This window comes from Aristolochia californica, unplaced genomic scaffold (genome assembly GCF_029961685.1).
Source record: "Aristolochia californica isolate CCGP_79_NKW_82.1479 unplaced genomic scaffold, dmAriCali1.0.hap1 SCAF_6, whole genome shotgun sequence".
In the NCBI taxonomy this organism is placed as follows: Eukaryota; Viridiplantae; Streptophyta; class Magnoliopsida; order Piperales; family Aristolochiaceae; genus Aristolochia; species Aristolochia californica.
Window position 1 is genome coordinate 39,402,074 of NW_027182257.1, and position 24,536 is coordinate 39,426,609.

A 24,536-nucleotide genomic window follows, 5' to 3' on the forward strand; every position below is an offset into this window, starting at 1 on the left:
AGAGGATTAAGGGGGTGAGAAGAAGAAAAAGAGTTGTAGAGAGAAGTTTTAGGAGGAGAAGAGGAAGAGTGATGAATTTGGAGAAAAGAGGAGGAAGAATAGGGTAATGGACTTGTCCAAACCCTCCCCCTTAAGTTGTATTTATAGATATCAAAAGTACTAATATTACAACAATACACTTCACCCTAGTAAGAGTGAATAAGAGACATAAATCATAAACTAGTTATATCAATGCCATTTTTATGAGATGACTCTTTATTTACCATCATGCCACCATTATGTGGGCCTTTTCCTTGGTCTGTGGGCTTGAGCCCAACTTCCACACACTTGGATGTGTAGGCCTTCCTTGGTCGTGTGGGCTTGGGCCCATCTTCCAACAGGTCTCAACGGCAATATTTTGAGCATAATCCAATTATGTGACAAGAGATTCAACTTTGAGTATATGGTGGATGGATGTCAAGTATTTTTAAATTTCAAACCAAATTTTGATTCACATAGGAAAGGAAACATGTATGACCTATGTTTAGATGACTTTATCAAAAATAAATTAACACATCGTTAATTATAAAGATACTACTTTATGACATGTTGGTATGTAATTTTGAAAAGCCTTTCATCAAAGTTGTTGAAGAATAAGTCTTACATGAATCTCACAACAAGAAGTCTCACAGAAGTGTCTCAGTTAAAAGTGTTTTAGTTATGTTAAACTTTTATTCTTGTTTAATTATTAATTACTCTAGTACTTATCTTTTAAGTGTTTAACTTTGGGTATAACTAAGACAGAGGTAGTTTAATTGTAATATGATTCTACTTATTTCTTTTATTATAAATAGAGGCTTATTGTACTTAGTTATAATCAAGTCAATGAATTATTCATCTTTTCCAAAAATTCAACATGGTACGAGAGCAGGGTTTGTAAATTAATGTTGCATCAATTTACAGGACAATGTTTTTCTCTCTCCTAATAAGATTTTAATGTAGCTTATCCTTTTTTTCACTGTCACGTATTTCCTTGCCCTAATTTATCTTTTTGTTATAGGTCCTAGTTTATAAATCTCGTCTTCATGCATGCCGCTAGTTGCTCATTGTTTAAAACCATTCTATGACCTCTGGAGCTCCCCTTCTAATCTCAAGCATAGTTTTCTACTTCTATCGTTATCGAATCATCGGGATTCTAGTTTTTCTCCATTTGGAAACCACAACAAAAACCAAGGACTTATGTCTGACTTCAACCACCTATTTGATTATTATCTTGGATTATTGGCAGCTTATTACTTGGTGCACAGCTTCCCGATGGACTCGTTGTAGATTATTTCATGTGTCCTTATTACACTTAAGGACTTTCATTATTTACCGGTTTTTTGTTGCTATATAACTGCACATTTGGTATGTGTTGTTTGGGCATTGGCCCATTTCCGCTGCTACTATTGTATCTCTTTGATTGTCACATTATTACTAAAGAAGAACTCCTTGATTGTTTTCCTTGGGTTCATTATTTTTTGACTATTGTCGGCATTGATTCATTGGTTCATATGATGGAGATTTGCATTACTTAGGAAAGTAAAACACATGATGGCTCCAAAATCTTATCTTCCTTTGATTCCCATTACCCTCTTGTTATTTGGCAGTTTTTCTCCTACCATCCTTTATTTGACTCTCACTTACCCCTTTGGCCAACCTTTTTTGAGTGGTGCATTGGTTGGTCTATTTATTTATATAGGTGTTTTTAAGCCCTTTGAGACTTTTTATTGGTACCCTTGGTTTTTTTATCGTCATCTTGTGAATGACAGGCATAACCCACTTTAGTGATTAATATCACTATATATGTTCAAAATCATTTGAGGTTACTTTCGACTTATCTCCCATTTTTACCCTTTGAGAGTCTGTGCCCAATGTCATACTTATCCTTGGAACACCATGATGGAGAAGCTTATTACCACTGCCATTACTTCCCACCTGAGGGGGAGTGTTGGAAGATATGATATAATTAGGGTGTCATTGATGTAATTAGTTTATGTTTCTTGTCTCTTCTTCACTCTTACTAGGGTGGAAGGTATAATTATAAAATTGTACTTTTATCAGTTATAAATAGAGCTTAAGGGGTAGAGTTTGGATACAAGTCCAGAATCCCATTCTTCCTCCTTTTTTTTCTCTCTCCACCATGATATAGAGTCTTGAAAATCAATATTTATACTAAGATAGGATATTAGTTTAATCAAATAATGAAAAACAAGACCAACAACAACAATGATCATGGACAACCAACAACAAGTCGATATAGCAACAACAGTGAGATGCTTGATCGTAACAGACGAGTTCTGAATTTCAATGATTAAGAAAAAAAAGATAGTTGTAGTAGTAGAAGATGTTTGGTTGATCAGAATATTGTTGCTTGTTATGTTATGAGAAGAAAAAGTGTAGCATCAAAGGGAAAAAATAAACAACAATAGGAATTATGAGGTTGCTACATCTTGCACTTGGAATTAAGGACAATTAAACTCCATGAAACAAACACAAACTTTACAATCAAATAATCAACGAAATTTAGGAATAGAAACCTTTGCAAACAAGTCTAAACTTACTACCAACTTTGAAACTAACATTAAAACTTGCACATAGCAAAAAATAAAAGACTAAACTAATCAAAGACTAAAAAGTAAAGGATCACACCAAAATAAGTGCTCCATTGTGTATGTGGGCTGACTTGGTCAATTCATAGAACTTGCTCTGCTACCATGTTTGAATTTTAGGAAAGAAAAATAATACATTGAGTGTGTTAATCGAGTACATTAGGCTTCAATTTATAATAGATGAAACAACTAGAATTTGAGAATAATTAAACTACTTATTTCCCAATTACACCTAGAATAATTATAATTAAAGTAAATAATAATTAAAGAGAGCTAAATTAATTAAAACACCTTTGAATTAAGATATTCCTGTAAGACTTCCTTCTATGAGACTCCTGTTAGACTCCAAAATATTAATCCTCCTTTTAGACTTATTCCTATAAGAGTCGTGTATGATTTTTTTATAATTGCTCTTCAATATTTAAGAAACTTAAAATTTGAAAATTTGTCATTTAATGATTAAGTGATTTGCTATTACATTGATTAGGTATATAAGATTGTTGTACCTATATACTTGTTATTGAATTATGAAATGGTGGCTACTGAGAAGCACCAATATTAGGCTGCAATTGTAAGCAAGTAACCCTTGCAAAGTGGGTCATACCTTTGGCAAGACAAATCATCTGCATCTCAAGTTGGTTGAGAGGCCCCTATGTAGTTGAAGAGCAAAAAGGGTGAAGGCTACTTTCTGTTTGAGTTCAACGCTTCTCTAGATCATATTAACCAGATAACTTAAATGTTAAAACATTAGTTAGAATTCTTGCTTTCTTCATCCTAATTTGGAAGTAAATGGGTGTTTTAGCGTTGGGGAGAGTGGAGGAATTTCCCACCCAAATGTCTAAGAGGGGCGATGAGCCCCTCCCCTCCCTCATTTTTGCATCGTTCTTTGCCCTCTTTGCCATAAACAACAGGGAGGACCTTTTTGTGCGATGTGTGACCCGCTGACCTAGTAGGGTCAATCAATTCATAGGTTGAACCGAACTACCTGACTCAGTGAGTTGAGTTTTTGTATTGGGTCTGATTAAAACCGGTTTTCTAAGAGATGTCATAAAAAAACATTTTTCCAATATTATTAAACCCAAACAGAACTCTTTCACATGACACAGTTTATTGCATGTAGAGAAATCCCAGCCAAAACGATCTCCTTTTGTCTTATAGGCATAAGATTTTGAATTTTCAGCGGTAACCTCCTTTTTACGTTGAAGTTCAAACCTTTATTAAAGAAAAAGATGGACTTTTGAGTTTGTTGCTTTAAATGGAACCAGTGAACGAGGCATTCACAAATTCCGCGGGTTAATGAAGAACACTTGAACAAAGGACATGGGTTCCGTTCACCCTTTCGAATGATCAGAGGGAGTGACTCTAATGCTGCTCGATGCTAGTTGCAAGGAAGACGACTGTCCCCACGCGAACCAGCAATGCATGTATGAAATTCCGCATTTCTTGGGGGAATCACAGACAGCATGAGAACATGAGAATCGAGAGGAGACTAGGAATGAAAAAGCGACTTCGAAGTCGAAATGGCAGATGGCCTTTTGCTAAATATAGCGGAGATAAAGCGACTCAGGGAAGCTGGGGAGCCACGAATGAACGCGACATTTTGGCGGGTTTTTTGCAGAAACCGAACACCATGACACAGCCGAAATCAATGGAAGGGTATTTGAATGCATTACAAATCAAAGCCTGCAGAAAAGATCATAGCCCGGAAACTAACGGATTTTACAAAACATTGGCTTTTTTTCTTCCTTCCGTCTCTTCTGCTTTGCTTCAGTTCTTCTCCCTTTCCCTCCTCGTCTTTCAACGTACCATCGATTGTATCTCCCAGAGAAGAATTGATATGTTTGGTTTCATACTGGACGCTTTGCTGTCCGGTGGTTGGTTCATTTTCTGGTTTCCGGTACATGTGCATTGTGGCCAACGTGATATACTGAAAAGGCTCTGGAGTGTGCCTCAGGAATAGAATGTTTCAGTCTTCTTTGTGTTTTTTTTTGGGTGTTTGGAAGTGAATTTGTTTAATTCCGATGGTTCGACAAGGTAGAGGTTGGGGAAATTGAGATTCAAGCTCCATGCGCAATCCGAATTACTCATTCTCCGAGGCCTGTGTTTGCAGTGACATATCCTGAGAACACTAGTGTGCCGGGCCCGTTGGACGGAGAGATTGTCTAAAATATTTGGTCCTTTTCCTTGCTTTTGCAGTAAGAAATGGTAAGCTTGCTTTTTCGATTAAGCATTTTCGTTTCATCAATTTGATGGTAACTAATAAGCACATGAACTTTTCTTTGAAGCTGCTATGTGAAATGTAGGTTGAGGTATTCTTGTTTTTTTTAAGCTTGCTTTTTCGATTTAGCATTTTCGTTTCATCAATTTGATGGTAACTAATAAACACATGAACTTTTCTTTGAAGCTGCTTAGGTTGAGGTATTCTTGCTTTTTCTTTACTTGGTGTTTCTGTAGATCAAACCTCCTTAATTCTTGGCAGATTTGATAAATATTTGTCCTGATATTATGAATTCTTTCAGTATTTTTATCTCCGCCTTCAATTATATCAAGAGTCTTGTTAGTTTAGTTGTGGGTTCCATGCAGAAGAAGCTATTAAACAGGCATTGTTGTATAAACGAGTACCATTTATGTGAGAATGGTAAAATGAAATATGCTAAAAGAGTGTTTTTATGCTAAGTAATCATGTTTGACGTTAAACATGTTGGTCTACCTATATGGTGATAATGGGATCTAATAAATGGTTCTGTAGCAAGCACAAAATAAGTTGCCACAAAATAAATAGCATTTGTTTTTTAGCACGTTTATTTTTTGAGATATCTGTGTTTTAAATGTTGATTTAGAGATATCCTGCAATGGTAACATGGGTTTTTTAACTGCTGTAGGCAATGCTAGTAAATATCAGTGTAGGTTCTCATGTATGGGTTGAAGATCTAGTAACAGCTTGGATTGATGGGCAAGTTACAGAAATTAGTGGTACAAATGCTGAAATTGATACTTCAAATGGCAAGAAGGTATTGATCATTTCATCCCTTGCCAATGTATTGGTGTTTCCTTGGAACATCTTGTTGTGGGGTGTTTTTTCCCTCTGGATGTTTTATGATTGCATTTGGTGGTTTATTCCTTCTTCTTTCTTAAGGAAGTTCTCATTCTTTTTTAGAAAAATGGCAGTTATGCTTACTTATGCTTGACATTTTGATCCTTATGTTCATCTATGATGCTAAAGCTTCTCAAGTGCAAAAATCATTAATAGATCTTTTGTAAGGAAAAGTAGAAAAAAAAAAAGGAGTTCAAACAACACTGTTTGAGATATCTTTATCTTTCACTTCCAAAGAGGTTTGAGGGGAGTAGGCAATTCGACCATGAGTTGTATATTATCCTCAAATGACTACAGAATTAACATCTTTTAATAGGTGTATATAACTTAAAGTTACCTTGAGATTCTGAAGTTCAGATTACACTCCTTGTGAAGTCAAAATTGGTCTTATCCCAGCTGTGGTGCATAATTACAACCGATTATGAGCAAAGAAGAAACACAATATGAGAGAGTTGAACACTTCCTTGTTGTTAGCAGTAATGCCCCGCATCTGATCTTCTTTATCTGCTTGTCTTAAACTTTTCTGAAGGATATATATTTAGAATGATAAGAATTTAATAAAAGAAGAAGAAAGAAAGCAAGAGAGCCTTTAGCCTTTTTTATGGTGGGGCTAGCCTTAGCATAATTTATGTGCACATTTATTGTATTTCTTGATAAAGTATGATCTATTATTCCAGAAGAAAAGCCCCACTTTGTTATTGTTGCAGATCATAACTGTGAGACATTTACGTCTTTCTACTTCAGGTTACTGCAGATCTTTCAAAGATATACCCAAAGGATATGGAAGCTCCCCCTGGTGGAGTTGATGACATGACTAAACTCTCTTATTTGCATGAGCCTGGTGTACTGCAGAATTTGTCAACTCGATTTGAACTGAATGAAATCTATGTGAGTTGCAAAGTGTTGTTTTCCTGGTACTCACTGCTGCAGCCAGCTGCAGTTGTTTGAAGCATCCCAGTCACTTTTTCTTAGATGTGTTCCCTTTTTATTTGGTTGCAGACTTATACTGGCAACATTCTTATTGCTATAAACCCATTCCAAAGATTGCCTCATTTGTATGATGCCCACATGATGGAGAAGTACAAAGGTGCACCTTTTGGTGAGCTAAGTCCACATGTTTTTGCAGTTGCAGATGTAGCATACAGGTGATTCATACTTAAAAATCAATTGAGGATGTTTAACTAGTGTTAGAAGTAGTAATGCTTATCTTGTAAATGGACTTGGAAACAGAGCGATGGTTAATGAGGGAAAAAGCAACTCTATTCTGGTTAGCGGTGAAAGTGGAGCAGGTAAAACTGAAACTACGAAAATGCTTATGCGATATCTTGCCTATATGGGTGGGCGTGTAGCAACTGAGGGACGAACAGTTGAGCAACAAGTTCTAGAAGTAAGTTGACAAGCTTTATTTGTAGTTAAATGAAGTACTTACTAATGGGTCGGCCATTTGTTCAATATCCACAGTATTTACCTGTTGGCATGAGCTTTTACATTCAAGTCATATTGTGGATACAGTTGAAATGATTCTTGAAAAAGGAAAAGAAGTAGGGTGTAATTTTTATTATAGATCTTTCCTCATTATTTTCAGCCAATATAGGTTTAGACTTTGACTTCCTATCCAGTGTTTAATTGTTGAAACTATTGTTGTGTCTACAGTCTAATCCAGTTCTTGAAGCATTTGGTAATGCAAAAACAGTTAGGAATAACAATTCCAGGTGCGTCATTATTCAAGCTCATATCTTTTGGAAGGAAATTGATTTCTTATTCACTTAAATTTTGTTTCTTAGTTGTTGTTTTCCACATAGTAATAAATTCATCTTGTTTTTTATTATTATATATAATCATGCATTCAGTGGGTACCCTTTTCTAAGCTATTGTTTCATTTAATGTTCCAGTCGTTTTGGTAAATTTGTTGTGATCCAATTTGACAAGCATGGGAGGATCTCAGGGGCGGCCATCAGGACATACCTTCTTGAGAGATCTCGAGTTTGTCAAGTTTCTGATCCTGAGCGCAACTACCATTGTTTTTATCTTCTTTGTGCTGCCCCACCAGAGGCAAGAATTTTTGTTTTCACTCTTCTTTACGTCATATCATTAGTACATATGGGCAAAATTTATCGTAATTTACTTTCTGCTTGCTGAAGTTTATTTATACTTTAGGTTGTTGAGAAGTATAAGTTGGGGAATCCTAAGTCTTTTCATTATCTTAACCAATCAAATTGTTATGAGCTGGTTGGTGTCAGTGATGCCCATGATTATCTTGCGACAAGGAGAGCAATGGATATTGTTGGAATCAGTGAACAAGAACAGGTATTTTCTCGTCACTTTTGTCAGGGCTCGGACATGTATGTATATATATAAAAGAATGCCATTTACAACAATTCCATTGTCTTTATTTTATCATTTAAAAATGATAAAGATAAGAAAAAATCACATTGATCATCACGATGAATGCATGAGATAACAAAATAAATGAAGAATAAAAAGAAAATAATTTTATAAGTCATTCAATTCAAATTAGATGGTTAAATTGGAAATTGGGTGCACAAAGCTTATATGGATTTGGGTCCATGCTTTTTTTTTTTTTTTTATGTAAAGTGTGAATTTATAAAGAGAGAAAATTTACAACCTTGGGGGGGGGGGTGCTCCCACCGCATCAAGAACTTGGAGGGAAGTGCCCCATTTAGCTTGAGCATCCGCAAGATGATTAGCAGATCTAGGAACATGATTCCAAATACAGTCTAGGGAGGAAGAGATGTTAAAAATATCCAAAAAGATGTCCTAATGGCGCGCCAGGTGGGAGACTTGGATTTGGCGCACCGATCAATGATCACTTTAGAGTCTCCCTCAATGATGAGGGGATCGGAGAAGCGATCACGGAAGGACATCAACCCTTGAAGCAACCCAGCAAGCTCCGCTGTGGTGGAGTCCGAGATGCCCAAGGGGCCGGCATAGGAGAGAAGAAGGTTGCTGCAATCATCATGGACGACACCACCAAATCCCGTAGGCCTGGGGTACCCAAAGGCGCTGCCATCAAAGTTTAGTCTAAGGTAACCAAAAGCCAGAGGGTTCTAGGTAACCATAGTAGGAGGGTGATAGGCCCCAGCCATAGCAGCAACAAGGCGCCAATTTCCCTGGAGGTGGGAGCTTTTGAGATGGAGGAAATCTTTCTTTGTTAGCAGCCAAGTAGAGACCTGACCTGCAATAGATTCAGCAATTTCAGAGTTAGTGGAGGTCTTGAATTGGAATTTCCACCTATTCCGCTCCTTCCAAAGTGCCCAAGGGATATGACCCACACAACTAGAAATGAGGAGCTTACCAAACTTGTGAAGCTGAGAGCTAATAACTGATTGGAGCATCGAAGGAAGATCATGGGTGACACGATATTGGATACCGATTCTGTTTAGGAGGCTGACCCATACCGACTGGGCGAAGCTGCAATTTAGGAGTACATGGATGGTACTTTCCAGCGAGTTGTCGCAAAAGGGTTAGGACGGGTCGACGACAAGAGTTCCGCGGTGAAACAAGACATCGGAAGTGAGTATCTTATTCCAACAGGCGCACCAGACAAAGAATATGGCGTGAGAGGGAGCTTGAAGAGACCAAGCAATAGCAATTGGGTGGTGGGCCAGGGAGGCATCATAGCCCATCAAGCGGTTGTAGGTGGAAGCAGTAGTAAAAAGACCCTTTCGACCAGGGCGTCCAGATAGGAGTATCAGGGGTGGAAGGCCTGATTTTAATCTTCCCGAGATCAGAGAGAAATCAGGAAGCTTCCAAAGCCTCCTCATCAATATGATTTATGTGGAAGTGGAGGTTCCAATCACCCGAATGGCACCAAAATTCAGCAATTGGAGCAACAGGATGGTTTGAGAGGCTCAAGAGAATGCAATAGGATTCCAGCAGTGACTTGTCTCCCAACCACCTGTCCGACCAAAATTTGGTGCGGAGACCATTTCCAGGGAAACGTTTGACTGCAACCGAGAAGTGAGATAGAAGAAGAAATTTTTTCTTCCAGATAGGCGAGAGCCTGTGGCATCTTCCCCCTTCCAGCCACCATTATCAGCTTTGGCAGCCACCAATGAGTGCTAGATCAACGAAGGAGAGGTGTTGAATTGCTAGAGCCATTTGAGGAGATATGCAGAATTGGTGCCCGAAATGCTCCTGATTCCAAGGCCGCAAGGAGCAACAAGTTTAAAAATATCAGCCCAATTCACTAGGTGAGGCTTCCTCTCCCCATTGGGACCACCCCAAAGGAAGTGCCGCTTGAGGAATTCCTATTTTCCAGCCACAGCAGTAGGGCATCGGAATAGCGAGAGGTAATAAGTTGGGATTCCATGAAGGCATGATTTAATAAGAGTGAGCTTGCCGACCTTAGAAAGGAATTTCCCTCGCCAAGTAGCCAGTCTATTCTCCATTCGATCAATGACATGTTGCCAGCACTACTTACCCAGGTTACCATCAGTCAGTGGAAGGCTGAGGTAGGTGCTAGGAAGACTAGTGACTCTGTATCCGAGGTTGTCAACCATACAATTGAGAGTGGTTTGCTCAATATTATATCCCGAGATAGAAGACTTGGCCTAGCTGACTTTTTGACCTGATGAAAGCTCAAAGAGATTCAACAATGCCTTGGATCGGATAATTTGTTCCATCAAACCCATGCCAAATAGAATAGTATCATCTGCATATTGAAGAATAGAGACGTCTTGGTTAGGTTGGTCAGTGATGGGAGAGAGCCAACCAATGTCTTTAGCGTGGCGGATCATGATAGGCAAATACTTAGCAATAATGGTGAGGAGGAAAGGAGACAGCGGATCGCCCTATCGGATCCCACGAGTGCCCTGGAAAGTTCTGCATGGGATGCCACTGATCAGGATGGAATAAGACGTAGATGAGACTGAGTTGCGCATCCCAAACTGCCAACGGTTATTGAGTCCCATATGCTTGAATAGATGGTCCAAGAGCTTTTAGTTGATGCGGTCGAAGGCCTTCTCGAAATCTAACTTGAGGGAAAATTGAGGTAGCTTTGAGCATTTGAAGGAGTGAAGGAGTTCATGAGCCGCCATGGCCGAGTCAAGAATATTCCGGCCTTTGATGAAGGCACTCTAACATGGCTGGATAATCCGCAGAAGGACCTTTCTGAGGCGTTTAGCGAACAACTGTGCGATTACTTTGTAGGAGCTGGTGGTGAGGCTGATGGGTCTGAAATCGGAGGGGAACTTGGTATTGGTTTTCTTGGGAACCAAGGCTATGAAGGAAGATCCAAGTGCCCAATATGTAATACCACAGTTGTAGAAATTATTCGCAAAAACGTAGACATTATCATGGGTTGGTTGCCAGCAATATCTGTAGAATTCCATATTAAACCCATCAGGTCCAGGGGCACTGTCAGTGGGTAGGCCAAGAGCTGCATCTTCGATCTCCACATGGGAAAAAGGAAGTTCCAAATTATTGGTTGAGTTGGGGCTAATACTCTGAAATTGGAGGTGCTGGAATATAGGCCTGTCAAACCTGTCTTCAGTGTAAAGGTCTACAAAGAATCTCACCATAGCATTAGTAATGGAGGGTCCAGCCGAACTCACTTGTCCCTCAATATTGAGAGAGGTGATTCGGTTAACCCTCTAACGGGCCGATACAATGGAGTGGAAGAACCTTGAGTTTCCATCATCAGGCCTTAATGCGAACCTTAAGAGACCAGGTCTTAATGCGAACCTTAAGAGACTTGAGTTTGAGCGGGAAGTTCCATCTCAGGTTGGGGTTGGCAGGAAGAGAAAGCCACCAATCCTTGATTTTGGAGTTAAAGTCAGTTTTCCGGAGCCAATAGTTCTCGAAGCAGAAAGAAGAGCACCCCCATTGCTGGAATTTTGTGTCAATGAGGATTGGCCAGTGATCAGAACAGATCTGATTAAGCACTGTGCCAGTGGTGCTAGGATAGAGGTCTAGCCAGCTGAAGTTTGCAAGAAACTGATCAAGCTTTAATAGGATGGGAGGCTATTGTCCATTGGTTCAGGTGTACGTCTTCCCAGAGAGGGGAATTTCAGATAGGTCAAGGCTCCCATTGAGATCAGCGAAGGATCTCATAGTGGAGGTGGTCTTTCTGGCAGGAGGAAAATTTTCATGGCAATGGCAGAAATCTCTGGCTAGGATCCAGGGTAGGCTCCATTGCTGAGAGATGCTCAGAAGTTCATCCCAAAATTTGGCACGGTCCCGATAAATTGTGGGACTGTAGACGCCAACAATGGCCTAGCAGTGCCCCGAAATCCGGTCTTTTAGATGAAGTCCAATGGAGTATGTAGCCGGCACAATCTGGAGGGTTTCAATAGAGTTTGGGTTCCAGGTGATAAGGATGCCACCCACGTGCATAATATCATCAACAGCAGACCACTCAAAGTCGGAAGAATACCAGAGCTCGCGGATGATAGTGAGATCAATGGACTGAGCCTTAGTTTCTTGAAGGACGGCAACAGAGGGACTGTATATATGTATGATATATATATATATATATACATGTGTGTGTGTGTGTGTGTGTGTGTGTGTGTGTGTATCTATCTATATATATCTATATATACACACACACACACACACACACACACACACACACACACATATATATATATATATACACACACACATATATCTATATCTATATATACACATATATATGAGAGAGAGATGCAAGTCCATGAGCCATAGTACTCGTATCTGCTGTATCTATCATCTATTCATCTATTTATCTCTATATTTATATGCACACACAAACACACAGACGTGGAGGTGCATGGCTTGGTTGCATGACCTGGCCCTGCACTGCAAATTTATAACTGTTTTTGTCACTGGGGCCTCTTTGATATATAGGGATGACATTCTGCTTCCTTTTATAGTTGTTAAGTCTTGCCATTCTCTCTCTCCCTCCCAGTATATATTTATGCCCGTACACATATCCATATCCAGATGCTCATGCAAACATGCATATACACACAGAGACACATATATGTATATCTAAAACATACATATATACATGCATATGTAAGCATTTGCAATAGAAAAGTCATTGTCAGAATGTATGATCTATATGCCTTATAAACAAAATGAGAAGCTTTCATATGCAAAAGTGAATAGTTGGCTGAAGTGGCGAGATCACTAGAGTACAGAATGTTAAAGGAATATGGTCTATGGGCTATTGTCTAATTCTTTTTTGGTTCTTTTGTCCAGGATGCAATCTTCAGAGTTGTTGCTGCCATTCTTCATCTTGGTAATATTGATTTTGGCAAGGGAAAGGATATTGATTCATCAGTTCTGAAAGATGACAAAGCAAAATTACATCTTAAGATGACAGCTGAACTTCTCATGTATGGTATTAGTTCTGTAATTTAAATTGAATCTTCCCCTCTCCCCCTCTCTGTCTCTCCCATCTGTTTTTTTTTTTGGAAAATCTCTCACGCCTTCTGTCAATCTCTCTCTGACTATGCATCTCTTTACATGTCTCTAAACATATATACAAATGTCCATATTGCGTTTTCATTTCATTTGTTGTTGAATTTTTTTACTCTTTATTTAATCATCATTCTTCCAGGTGTGATCCTCAGAAATTAGAAGATGCTCTGTGCAAACGTGTGATGATAACCCCTGAAGAAAAAATTACAAGAGCTTTAGATCCTGTTGGTGCAACAGTTAGCCGAGATGGCTTAGCAAAGACAATTTATTCTCGATTATTTGACTGGTACTATGCTGGCCTTGTCAGGGACATGTATTTTGTTTTGTTATTGCTCCCTGCTGATATAGGTTTTATATTTAATAAACTAATCCAATAACAGGTTGGTTGATAAAATTAATGTCTCAATTGGGCAAGACCCAAACTCAAAATCGCTGATTGGAGTCCTTGATATCTATGGCTTTGAAAGCTTTATGACAAACAGGTAATAGACTGAACCTTTGCCCGTGAGATACTCTATCTCAGTCTTATTTACTTGTATTTTAGGTTTAATTATTGTTTAAAAATCTACTTTGTGCAGCTTTGAACAGTTCTGCATTAATTTCACTAATGAGAAACTGCAACAGCATTTCAACCAGGTAAGGACCTATATATCCCAAAGGGAATTTTGTGTTGATTGTTCTTTTCATTCTGATGCTCATAAAGTATTGGTATTGTGCTTTCAGCATGTTTTCAAGATGGAGCAGGAAGAGTACACAAAGGAGCAAATTAACTGGAGCTATATTGAATTTGTTGATAACCAGGATGTTTTGGATCTTATCGAAAAGGTCTTTGCTATTTAAGCTATTTTTTACTGTTAGCTGCTAACTCTGTAATTTATCTAGCATCGTTCTACTTAGTTTATTTTTTTGGTTAGCATGGCATGTGGTCTAGTTTTATGTATGTGATATGCAATTGCTCAGGATATTAGAAACTTGTGCATGCTCCGTAAATCCTTAAGTAGTAATCTTGCTACTTGTGATTTCTCAAGTGAAGCTCTTAATTATTGTTATGGTTCCATGTGCTCAAATGTAAGGGTATAACATCAGGTTAGCTCATCCAAGTATGGGATAGTTTCAAGGGTCTAGTTCTCCATGTTCCATCATCTCTAGAACTTAATAATGGTTATTTACCTAATATGCACCTAGCATTTGCTAGAGCAGACTAGAGCAATCCATGGAAAAGGTTATTTGGTACCAAGTGGAGCTGGCACAAAAAAATGTGAAAAGGACTACCTGGTACATGTGAAAGTCGTCATAGAGTGGGTTATTGTAGAAATCAGCACAAAACTGTGGTGGATTCTTATGATCGTATGGGGCCCATCATGTAGTATTACACTGGGTTGGGCTAGCTTCATATTAGATAGTTTAAGGGTTGACCTTTTCTGTGTTTCATAAGTTTGTAGTTTATAACATATTGGCTAGGTACCTAACAGTTATTGAGATAACTGTGACTATTTTCTATCCTTTTTAGGTTATACTACAGAGTTTTTGTGCATATATATTAATGTGGGAAATTGCTAATTCAACCTGAGCAAACAGAGATAAAAATGTGGTCTAGGTGGATTCACCAGAAGATATTGACATTAGAAAACTGATGGAAAGAGAGCTAGAGCAAATTTCAACTGCTTTTGTCTAGTTTGATTCACCACAAGGCATTCACATTAGAAAACTGACAGAAAGAAGAGCTAGTGTACGTGTTAACTCCAATTCATAAGGTCCCATCAATCGCCTCAAGGAGAAAATATCATTCATATTTGTTGAAACTTGCAATTCTTCAAAAAAATGTATTTGGTTAGATTGGGCCACCTCCTCCTAGAGTTGTTGAAGATAACAAAGATCTTCTCAACAAATAAGTAGAAGACCTTTCTAAGAGCAAAACTATGTGGGACAGTTCTCCCTTAACAACCTCTTTCATTATCTGACAACTAGCTTGAGAGGACATGTACAGCCTCAACGGTAGGACTTCTACCCACCAACACTCTCCGTCATGTCTATGCCTAAGCAGACGACTTGGTATATGACGTGGAGAATGTATACACAAGGGCAACAAAGAACACAAATAGACATGGGCCATTGAATTGAATAGATGGGCTTTGTTTCATTTTAGGTTAGGTTAGTTCCTTCTAGTATGACTAACTGAAGTTAGGTCTTTTCTTAATTAATCAGCATAGTATCTTTCCAAGCCTGAACAAGTGCAGGACTATTGTTTGATAACAATGCCGACTCTAATTAGCTTGAGAGTTGAAGCAAATTTACGATCGTAATGGTGGGAGTTTTTAACCTTTAATGCTTAGAACTTCTAAACCCTACTAAGTTAGTTTAGTTGTACTTTCAAAAGTCAGTGACTCTGCTAAAAGCTTTCGAAGTTATTTTTTTGGAAATTCTGAAAATTTTATTTAGATGAAATAGAAACTACAAAGAATATACCAGGGCAGTAACATGAGCACAACTCAAAGCCAAATATCATCTAGGGATTCTGACTCTTAGAAAACAAAAATGAGAAACACAAATTACGTCAAGGATTATCATTGAATAGAAAAACTCTCTTACACCTACAACCAAATGCTTACAAGGAAATCCTTGATATGCCATTTTGATCTATCACTAGTAAGCAGATTGAGGAGTGTGTCTCCAACAGATATGCAGTGATTTGGAGATGTTATACATGCACACCATTGAGAATGCCTAAGTTTAGGGGTTGCAGGAATTGGCATGCTGGGGACGAGGCAATATGACAGAGATTACTACTCTCTGAAAAGTTCAAATACCTAGTTTGTTGCAAAGAGAGCAACATACTTCATCTGTATCATGATCTCTTATTCCTCAACGAAAATTTGAGATCCATTTCCAACAAAAGAGCTTGAGATGGATAACATGTGAACTTCTAACAACATTAAAGTGCTCAGGAACTTCGCTGATTGAGGAACATTGCTAATCCACTCATCCATCCAGAACTTCTCTAACCTACCAATTTGGGCATGAAACCTAATCTTATGACAAAATTCTTATGGCTTGGATTATTGTCTTTCATGAAATTTAATTAACTGTTAGTTTTACATACTTGTCAATTTACCCAATGTGGCCGATGGTTTTTATATTTAAGGATCGGTAATCTCTTATCCTGACCTTTATTCAGTGTTTTTCTTTTACAGAAACCTGGAGGAATTATTGCTCTCCTTGATGAAGCCTGGTTGGTAGCCATTCCTTTTTTCCACAATCGGAAGTCTATTATTATCTTTTTGTTAAAACCTAGTTAATCTTTGAAATATTAACTACTGGCAGCAATAAGTAAGTAGGAATTTGACTTTTGTCTCCTTGCTTCTTATTGACGATGTCTTTTGTTTCCAAAATTTACTTTCAGTATGTTTCCAAAGTCCACATATGAAACATTTAGTCAGAAGCTCTATCAGACATTCAAGACTCACAAGCGTTTTATCAAGCCGAAATTGTCTCGTACTGATTTTGCGATCTCTCATTATGCTGGGGAGGTGAATTTTTTCCTTCCACCTCTGGTTTTCATTTTTAACTGTAGTTATCTTTTATGAAGATAAAAAAGATATAGCTTTGGTTGCATATGAAGTAAAACTATTTATTACATACTCTTTTCAGGTTCTATACCAGTCTGACCAGTTTTTGGACAAAAACAAAGACTATGTTGTGCCAGAATATCAAGACTTGTTGAGTGCTTCAAAATGTCCTTTTGTATCAGGTCTTTTTCCTACACTACAGGATGAAACCACAAAGTCAACTAAGTTTTCCTCCATAGGTTCTCGTTTTAAGGTGCCATTTCTAGTGCTTCTTCCTCATTTTCTCCTTTTTGATTGGGTTGGGATGTAGTATGGAATTTTGATGTGACATGTCAGATTATAACCTTCCCTTCTTTCACTGACCATAACAATTAATGAACATAACTCTGTCACTTAAGTCCCGAAAATATAGGAACTCAAAATACCTTAATCTTATTGCTAAAAAAGTGTAACTGATGCAGCTGCAACTACAATCTTTGATGGAGACTCTAAATTCAACAGAACCCCATTATATCAGATGTGTGAAGCCTAACAATCTTCTGAAGCCTGCCATTTTTGAGAATGTCAATATCTTGCAGCAGTTGCGTTGTGGTGTAAGTTAATTTAGACTGAATCAATGTTACAAACACAGAAAAAGGAGGGGGGAACTAGCAATTTGAATAGATTGTGGAATCATGACTGTAGGGTGTTCATGAGGCTATAAGAATCAGTATGGCAGGATATCCTACTCGGAGAACTTTCTTTGAGTTTTTCAACCGTTTTGGTATTCTAGCTCCAGTACACATGGAGGGGAAGTAAGTATTGTTCTGCTCTTAAAGTAAGTGGCATGTAGATTTGATTAAATTTGAATAAATGATGCTTTGAATACTGTGAAATCCGGTACAGCTATGATGAAAAGCTTGTTTGCAAAAAGATTTTGGAAAAGATGAATATGAAAGGGTGGCAGGTAATTTCATTTTGCTATCATCAGAATTTACCCCATTTTTGTGTTTTATTCTCTTTTATCTCCTGGTTAGCTTTGCTTGGACCCATTGCTCATAGTTACTGATAAAAATTCTAAACAGCTGTTATATTATAGTCAATGACTTTTCAAATTGGTTTTTCAGATTGGCAAAACAAAGGTTTTCCTGAGAGCTGGTCAGATGGCTGAATTAGATGCACGAAGAGCTGAAATACTTAGTAGTGCAGCAAAAACAATTCAACGCCAAATATGCACACATATTGCTCGAAAGCAATTTATTGCATTGCGGAAAGCTGCTGTTTTTGTTCAATCTCTCTGGAGAGGTGCGTCTTTTGATGCTTTTGAAGCATTAAATGAGTGACTAGCTTTTAGTTTCTAATGATTGTTGGATCTATATATGTTATGATTCTGTGGTGCCCAATGTAGGTCCTACAAGACCATAATATTATATACATTTTATGATGCTTCTGTTTTGCTTTCCTTTTTTTTTTTTAAGTTAAAAATACAGTCATTGCCTTGTCACAGATGTGCTTATGATGAGTTCTTGACAAGTTTTTTAAGGCATTTTGATATAATCTTTGCTTTTGTTGTTAGTCGAATATGCCAGGATCATTAAAGTGAACAAAACAAGAAAAAATTGGAAACTGTAAAATGCTTGCAGAGTTAAGATTTAATCATACACATAAAACAACATGTTATAAACATAAGCAACTTATAAATGGATATAGCTTTGTTTTCTATATGAAAGAGACAATTTTCAAGTGTATGAAATCTGTATGAAAGTTAAAATAGACTTAGCGATGTGCGACTCGGAGGTCTCGGTGACTCGGGGAGTTGTTGTCCCCTCCCGTGGTGGATGATGGCCGGCATCGACCTCCGGTGACCTCGGTGACTCGGGGAGTCGCTGTCCCCTCCCGTGGTGGACGATGGCTGGCATCTACCTCCGGCGGCCTCGCCAAAGGTTCGGAAACCGCTCCGGCGAGGTGTACCAACAAAAGGAGATAGTTAGGGGACAGGATACCATGTCGCCCCCCTCCCTCTCTTTTCTTTCTGCTCGAAAGGATGATCTTCAGCGTCATCTCGAGAAGGGGAAGAGTAGTGCATGGGTTCTGTGTCCCAGTGTCCCGGCCTCGTGATAGATCTGGTCCCGCAATTTGAATAACGGTGCACAACGATGGGAAACGAGCTTTCATTTCCTTCCCTGCGGTGGAATTCTCCTCTTTTCTCAGCCAGTTCGAGACTACTACGTTGGTCGGAAGCCGCCGAACTCGATCCAAGGAGCTTCTGGTGGGTCCAATCTCCTTCCGCTTCTTCGTCTTTTGCTACCAGAAGCGATGGGAGTGCAAGATCATTCAAAGCCGAGGGGAGATGATCATGGAGCGAATATACATCCCGGAATCGGAAGGTTCCTTTGGCTGGTCGGCATTCCAAGCGGCTAACAAAGACTACTTTCCTACGGCGTCGAGCTCCCATTTCGTGCCGCCCAAAAATTCCCAGTGACGACCTACCACCAGTGCAGCGACCTCCCCACCTTTGCCAAACAATGCAACGACCTTCCCGCCTCTGCCAAACGGTGCGCTTGCTGCCCCGCCTCGGTCGAACTCCTAAAATTCCTCCGCTGAATTGTAGTACGGAATCATCCCCAAAGATCTCGGTCAGGGCAGGCATATGCCAAGCGTGAATGCCCCTAGAAGCCACGGTCAAAACCCCTGGAGGAGAGACCCAATCTTGAGTGAAATAAATACCGCGACTTCGGTCTTTTTCAACAAAATCATCATGTAGTAAATCAACAAAACCCAAAGTGAGTTCCCGTTCCCCTTCCAATTTACCTACTATGGTATTAGAGTGAATATGATCTCCACCGGACAAATATAATGCTTTTGCATGCGTGCGCCGTTGCTCCGATTACCACACCCATGCTCGGTAAATCTGCTGAGTCGTCGTGGGTCATGGAAATCTCTCTCCCCCGATTCATTGGTGCATGGGAGGTTGTTGCGAGCTATTGATGCGATGGCGACCATGGTTGATCCAAGCTGGAACTCCATTGGCCTTGCAAACTAGTTCCGCGCTCGGCTTCGCCTTGATTATCTGCCATGAGCCTCTTATCTTGGGCCACTAGTCCAGCTGATTTCTTTCACATCCATTGACGATAAGGCTAATGCCTTAAACGCTTTATCATGCTGCTAGGCACCACTCGCTAGCTTTACCGATTGGGACCTGTTAACTCCCCTCACCCAGTATGGGCAGCGGATCTCGATTTGGGGTATCCCAGTCGAGCTTTGGTTGGAGGAGACTTTGCAGCGGATTGCGGCCCGCTTTGGTAGGCTTCTTTACCAAGCTCCGGAGTTTGCCTCACTCTCTTGCATAGATGTGGCGAGACTATTCATTATCCCGAAACAACACTGAGTGGGGTCTCAATTCCTTCGGTTCTCGGTTGGTGATAAATGTTACCAGACAAAGGTGGTTTTTGATGACCTGTTCGCCTATGATGGCGCCGGGAACTTGGTGCCACCCATTGTAGCAACCCTCTTCTCTGAATCAGATTGACCGGACCATTGCCAGATAAGGTCACCCATCTTTGGGTGTTGGGGCACCTTGTCCCTACCCTCTGGCTAGCTCTGCCATGAAGCTCATCCCTCAGCCAGCCTTTCTCGAACCAAATCCTCAGTCCCAACCTTTCACTACCACTTTTGCCCCGCCTACCCCATCTCTTCTTGCAACCCCCCTAGCCCAATAGCTTTCTCCTTCCATTTAAACCCTACCCAACAACCCTCACAATTACCAACCCCCAAACATCCAAAACCTTCTCTTTTCGACAAGTGGTTCCCTCTACCCTCTGAAATGGCCTCCTGGAGACATCCCGCAGCTCCATAAATCCCCTACCTAACTCGAGCACCCCCCATCCCTCACCCAACCCTGATCCTCCCATAGAAATACCCACACCACCTTCATCCCCATCCTAGCCTAGCTCTGATTTGGGTCTCTCAGACTTGAAGTCAGCAATTGATACTGCTGCCTAGCTTACGATTGCTGCTCCAATCATTAGTCAGACGGGGATCTCAACCACCCCTGCTCTTGCTACATATCAGAGGCATCATAGAGCTCCTGCTCTTGCTCCCCCACCAGGGGAATCTCTTGGGCGTTGGCCTGACAAGTCTATGGAGCGCATCCCTTTCCTCCCTCCGGATGCTCGTTCGGAGCAGATTGTTGCCACCCTTAAATTGGAGTGGCACCGATATGATGATGATACCCGGCATCAGATGATGAACCCTGCCAGATTTATGGGAGTAGTCTACAAGGGTTATATGCCTGGTGATGAGGACTCAGGAGCGCACAAACCGCCCTAGAAATGATTGTGCTCTCCTGGAACATTCGAGGAGTTGGCTCACCTAGAAAATGTGTTGTTATTGGCCGAGTTCTTGCCTCCTACAATCCCTCGATTGTGATTCCTCAGGAGACAATGTGTCAGTGCACGACTGCCTCCATTGCCCGGGATATCTGGCCTTGCCCTACCTTGGACTGGCGTGCTATCAATGCGGTGGACCACTCTGGTGGTCTGATTATTCTCTAGAACTCTAGCTAGGTCGACCTCACGGATCTCTGCCTTGGCCAGTTCTCGGTTGGACTGAGCTTTCGGGACTGTTGCTCTATATACACTAGGGGGCTTGCTAGGGTCTATGGACCCACTAGATACCGACATCGTAGATATTTTTGGGAGGAGCTTCACACTCAGCTCCAACTTTAGTTGGTGCCTTGTCTCATTGCGGGGGATTTCAATGAGATCAAATTTTGCAACGAAAAGTCCCCTCCTGCCACCCGTATTTCCTCTTCTATGAGGAGCTTCATGGATTTCATCAGGAGTGCTGAGCTGGTAGAGATTTCTTTGTCTGGGAAGACTTTTACTTGGTCGAATGGGCAGAGGCAACCCATTCTTTCCAAGCTAGACAAAATTCTTGTGAGTGGTGATTGGCTCCAACTTTACGAAAATGTTTCTAGCAGGGTTCTCAATCGGGTGGGATTTGATCATTGGTCGATTCTCTTTTCCACATCTTTTGGTAGATGGGGATCGGCCCCTTTTTGCTTTGAGAACTCTTGGTTGCTAGATGTGGATTTTGACCTCCCCCTGGCTGGCTGGTTGACGCAAAATTTAATTACATCGGCTTTTATACCTCGCAAGTGTACGAATTGTTCATGTAATCTAGCGGGAAGCGAGGGTCATATCCACAGGGAGGACTGAATTTTGTGTATTCTTCAGTCAACTAGCCTAACCAAATATGATGAATTAATCTAAACTAAACACTAATTATATCCTAAATTATCAAACCATCATCTGGTTAACTACTTCCACAACAGGAAACGTCAACTCTGGATTTTACCGTGATTCATGCCTCTCTCGAGCGCCACGTAACCACGAATCCTGATTCTCAATCCTTGCGTCTAGCCCCTCTCGGGCGCCTAGAGTTAATGACAAAGAGCGGATTACAATAGAATGCAGAGAATCAATTTCCTATTGTGATGATGCTAAAATTATCAACTCTGGATTTTATCGTGATTCGTGCCTCTCTCTCGAGCGCCACGTAATCACGAATCTGATTTCTCAATCCTTGCGTCTAGCCCCTCTCGGGCGCATAGAGTGAAAGACAGAAATCGGATTAACAAAATCCAACCTAAATTATAATCCTACCCTAACTAGCCAATTTAATAAAATATCCGGAAAACAAATATTCAATAAACATTAATTATCAAATCACATTTAATAAACGTTCAAAACCTAAGTTCAAACTATAGAAAAATTAAATTTGAAAATGACGGATTACTCCCCTTCTCCTTCCTCTCGCTCGGGCAGCAGACTCGTTCTCACGGGTGCTGCAATTTCCCGAAATCAATGGCTTCGGGTTGGCAAGAGTGAGTGGCCGGAGGTAGAAACGACGCCGGCGACGAAGGTTGGAAGCCGACGGACGGAGGTAACGTCCGACGAAGAATGAAACAGAGCTGACATTCTCTAACCGGCTCTCTCGAGTCTCGGTCGCAGTCGGAATAGCTCCGGGAATGGTCGGAAATATGTGATAGACGCCGGAGGATGGTCGGAAAGCGGAATTGGCACCGGAGAAGCCCTCTCGGATCCCCTCTCTGCCTGGCGAGCGACGACTGTCGAACTCACCTCGATGGAGACTCTCTCGAGCTCTCCTCGGGTTTGTTCTCGGTTTCTGGATGGCAGTGGACAACGGTGGCGCGGCGAAAGGCAGTGGCCCGGCAAACGACGATGGGGAACTCCTCTCGGATCCTCCCCTGTTTCCGGTCCAAGGTCCTCTGTTTTGGTCTCTGTTTTCTCTTGATGCTCCTCTCTCGGGTCTCCCCTCTCGGGTGTCCCCCCGTATTCCTTTCGACGCTCTCCCCTCTCCTTTAATACCATCTTATTTATTTTAAAACGATTTGACCTAAAAATCACCTCCATTTCACTAAGGGCATTTTGGTAAATATCTCTTTCTCCACCAAAATTCTCTTGAAATTCCATAATTAAATCTATAAAAAGCATTTCAGGAAGAAATAAACCTTAAAAACAATGAAATATAATTCAGGAGAGAAAAATATGCAATATCGACAGTGATTAATGCCAAATTCAATAAATGCTCATTTCATTTGAAAACCGATAAATAACCACCTATAACACAATTATAAAGGTTATTCTATTATAATTAACTTAGTTCTCATGTCAGAATATGGCATCTATCACTGGTGGTGGCCGTGCTGAATGGGATCTCCCTAAAAAACTTGAACTCCTCGAAGGCAAGTTGAAGTCATGGACCTCACTCTTGAAGTCCTCCCTTGGTGCCGAAAAAGCTTCTCTCACCTCCTAGATTGGTATTCTAGACCAGATTGAAGAACAAAGGTACCTCTCAGATGCTGAATTCTCTTCCTGCATTGCTCTTCAGACTCGTCTCTTTGCTCTTCTCTGCTTGGAGAAAGTGATATGGAAGCAACGTGCCCGATTTAGATGGCTGAAAGAGGGAGTCGACAACACAAATTTTTTTCATGTCATCGCCTCGACGAGGCGGAGGACTAACCGAGTTACCTCTTTGTGTATGGACAATGAGGTAACCTCTGATAGATCCTCCATCACTGATGCTTTGATCAAGTTTTAACCTCTGACTCTTTAATCCGAAGGGGTACCCAAATCCAGGGACCACTTTGCCCATTTTGTAAAGATGCCCCAGAAACAGCCAACCACATTCTCCTCTCATGTCAGTTTGCCCATTCGGTCTGGACCTCCCTTTTAAATAAAATTGGATCCAATATTGTATTGCTGCAAATTTACCAGATACTATCCTCTCACTTATTGATTCCAGACTCCCAAAGTTTGGTAAAATGATTATATCAGGTTGTATTGGTCATATCATATGGGTACTTTGGAAAGAACGTAACAGGAGAAAATTCAAATTCAAATCCTCCCTTGTCGAAGTTCTGACAAATCTCCGGCCAAGTAACTATTTGGCTCCTTAACAGAAAAGAACTTAGAAACTTTAGTGGCACCAACTTCAGGGGAAATTGGCAGTTAATTGCAGGTCTCTCTCTGCCCTCTCGCCCTCCGATCATGGCTGTATGGACCCCGCTTCCACTCGGCCATTTTGATGGGAGTTCTCTCAGATGCCCGGGTCCTGCGGGATTCGGTGGAGTTATTCACAATGCGAATGGCGACCTCCTCTTCTCTTACGTGGGCCCCCTTGGCAACTCTGACTCTACAACAACAAAACTATCAGGACTATTAAACGAAATCAAAATTTTCTCAAATCATCTCTCGGGTCCACTTTGCATTGAAGGCGACTCAAACGTGGTCATCAACTGATGTGCGAATTCCA

The 24,536-nt window shown here is 40.5% G+C and overlaps 1 protein-coding gene across 1 annotated transcript in view; it reads left to right on the top strand.

Annotated features, from left to right (window-relative positions):
* Positions 1-4,258: 4,258 nt before the first annotated feature.
* Positions 4,259-24,536, top strand: part of LOC137934522 (myosin-9-like) — a 40,695-nt gene continuing 20,417 nt past the window's right edge. The window contains exons 1-20 of the mRNA XM_068778915.1: positions 4,259-4,835; positions 5,513-5,641; positions 6,469-6,612; positions 6,724-6,869; positions 6,955-7,111; positions 7,378-7,436; positions 7,617-7,776; positions 7,882-8,031; positions 12,931-13,067; positions 13,292-13,438; positions 13,533-13,634; positions 13,731-13,788; positions 13,876-13,977; positions 16,344-16,381; positions 16,553-16,679; positions 16,801-16,971; positions 17,180-17,311; positions 17,403-17,512; positions 17,604-17,664; positions 17,825-18,002. Coding sequence (XP_068635016.1) covers positions 4,833-4,835; positions 5,513-5,641; positions 6,469-6,612; positions 6,724-6,869; positions 6,955-7,111; positions 7,378-7,436; positions 7,617-7,776; positions 7,882-8,031; positions 12,931-13,067; positions 13,292-13,438; positions 13,533-13,634; positions 13,731-13,788; positions 13,876-13,977; positions 16,344-16,381; positions 16,553-16,679; positions 16,801-16,971; positions 17,180-17,311; positions 17,403-17,512; positions 17,604-17,664; positions 17,825-18,002 — 2,311 coding nt within the window. The 5' untranslated portion in view covers positions 4,259-4,832. The remainder of the gene's footprint in view (positions 4,836-5,512; positions 5,642-6,468; positions 6,613-6,723; positions 6,870-6,954; positions 7,112-7,377; positions 7,437-7,616; positions 7,777-7,881; positions 8,032-12,930; positions 13,068-13,291; positions 13,439-13,532; positions 13,635-13,730; positions 13,789-13,875; positions 13,978-16,343; positions 16,382-16,552; positions 16,680-16,800; positions 16,972-17,179; positions 17,312-17,402; positions 17,513-17,603; positions 17,665-17,824; positions 18,003-24,536) is intronic.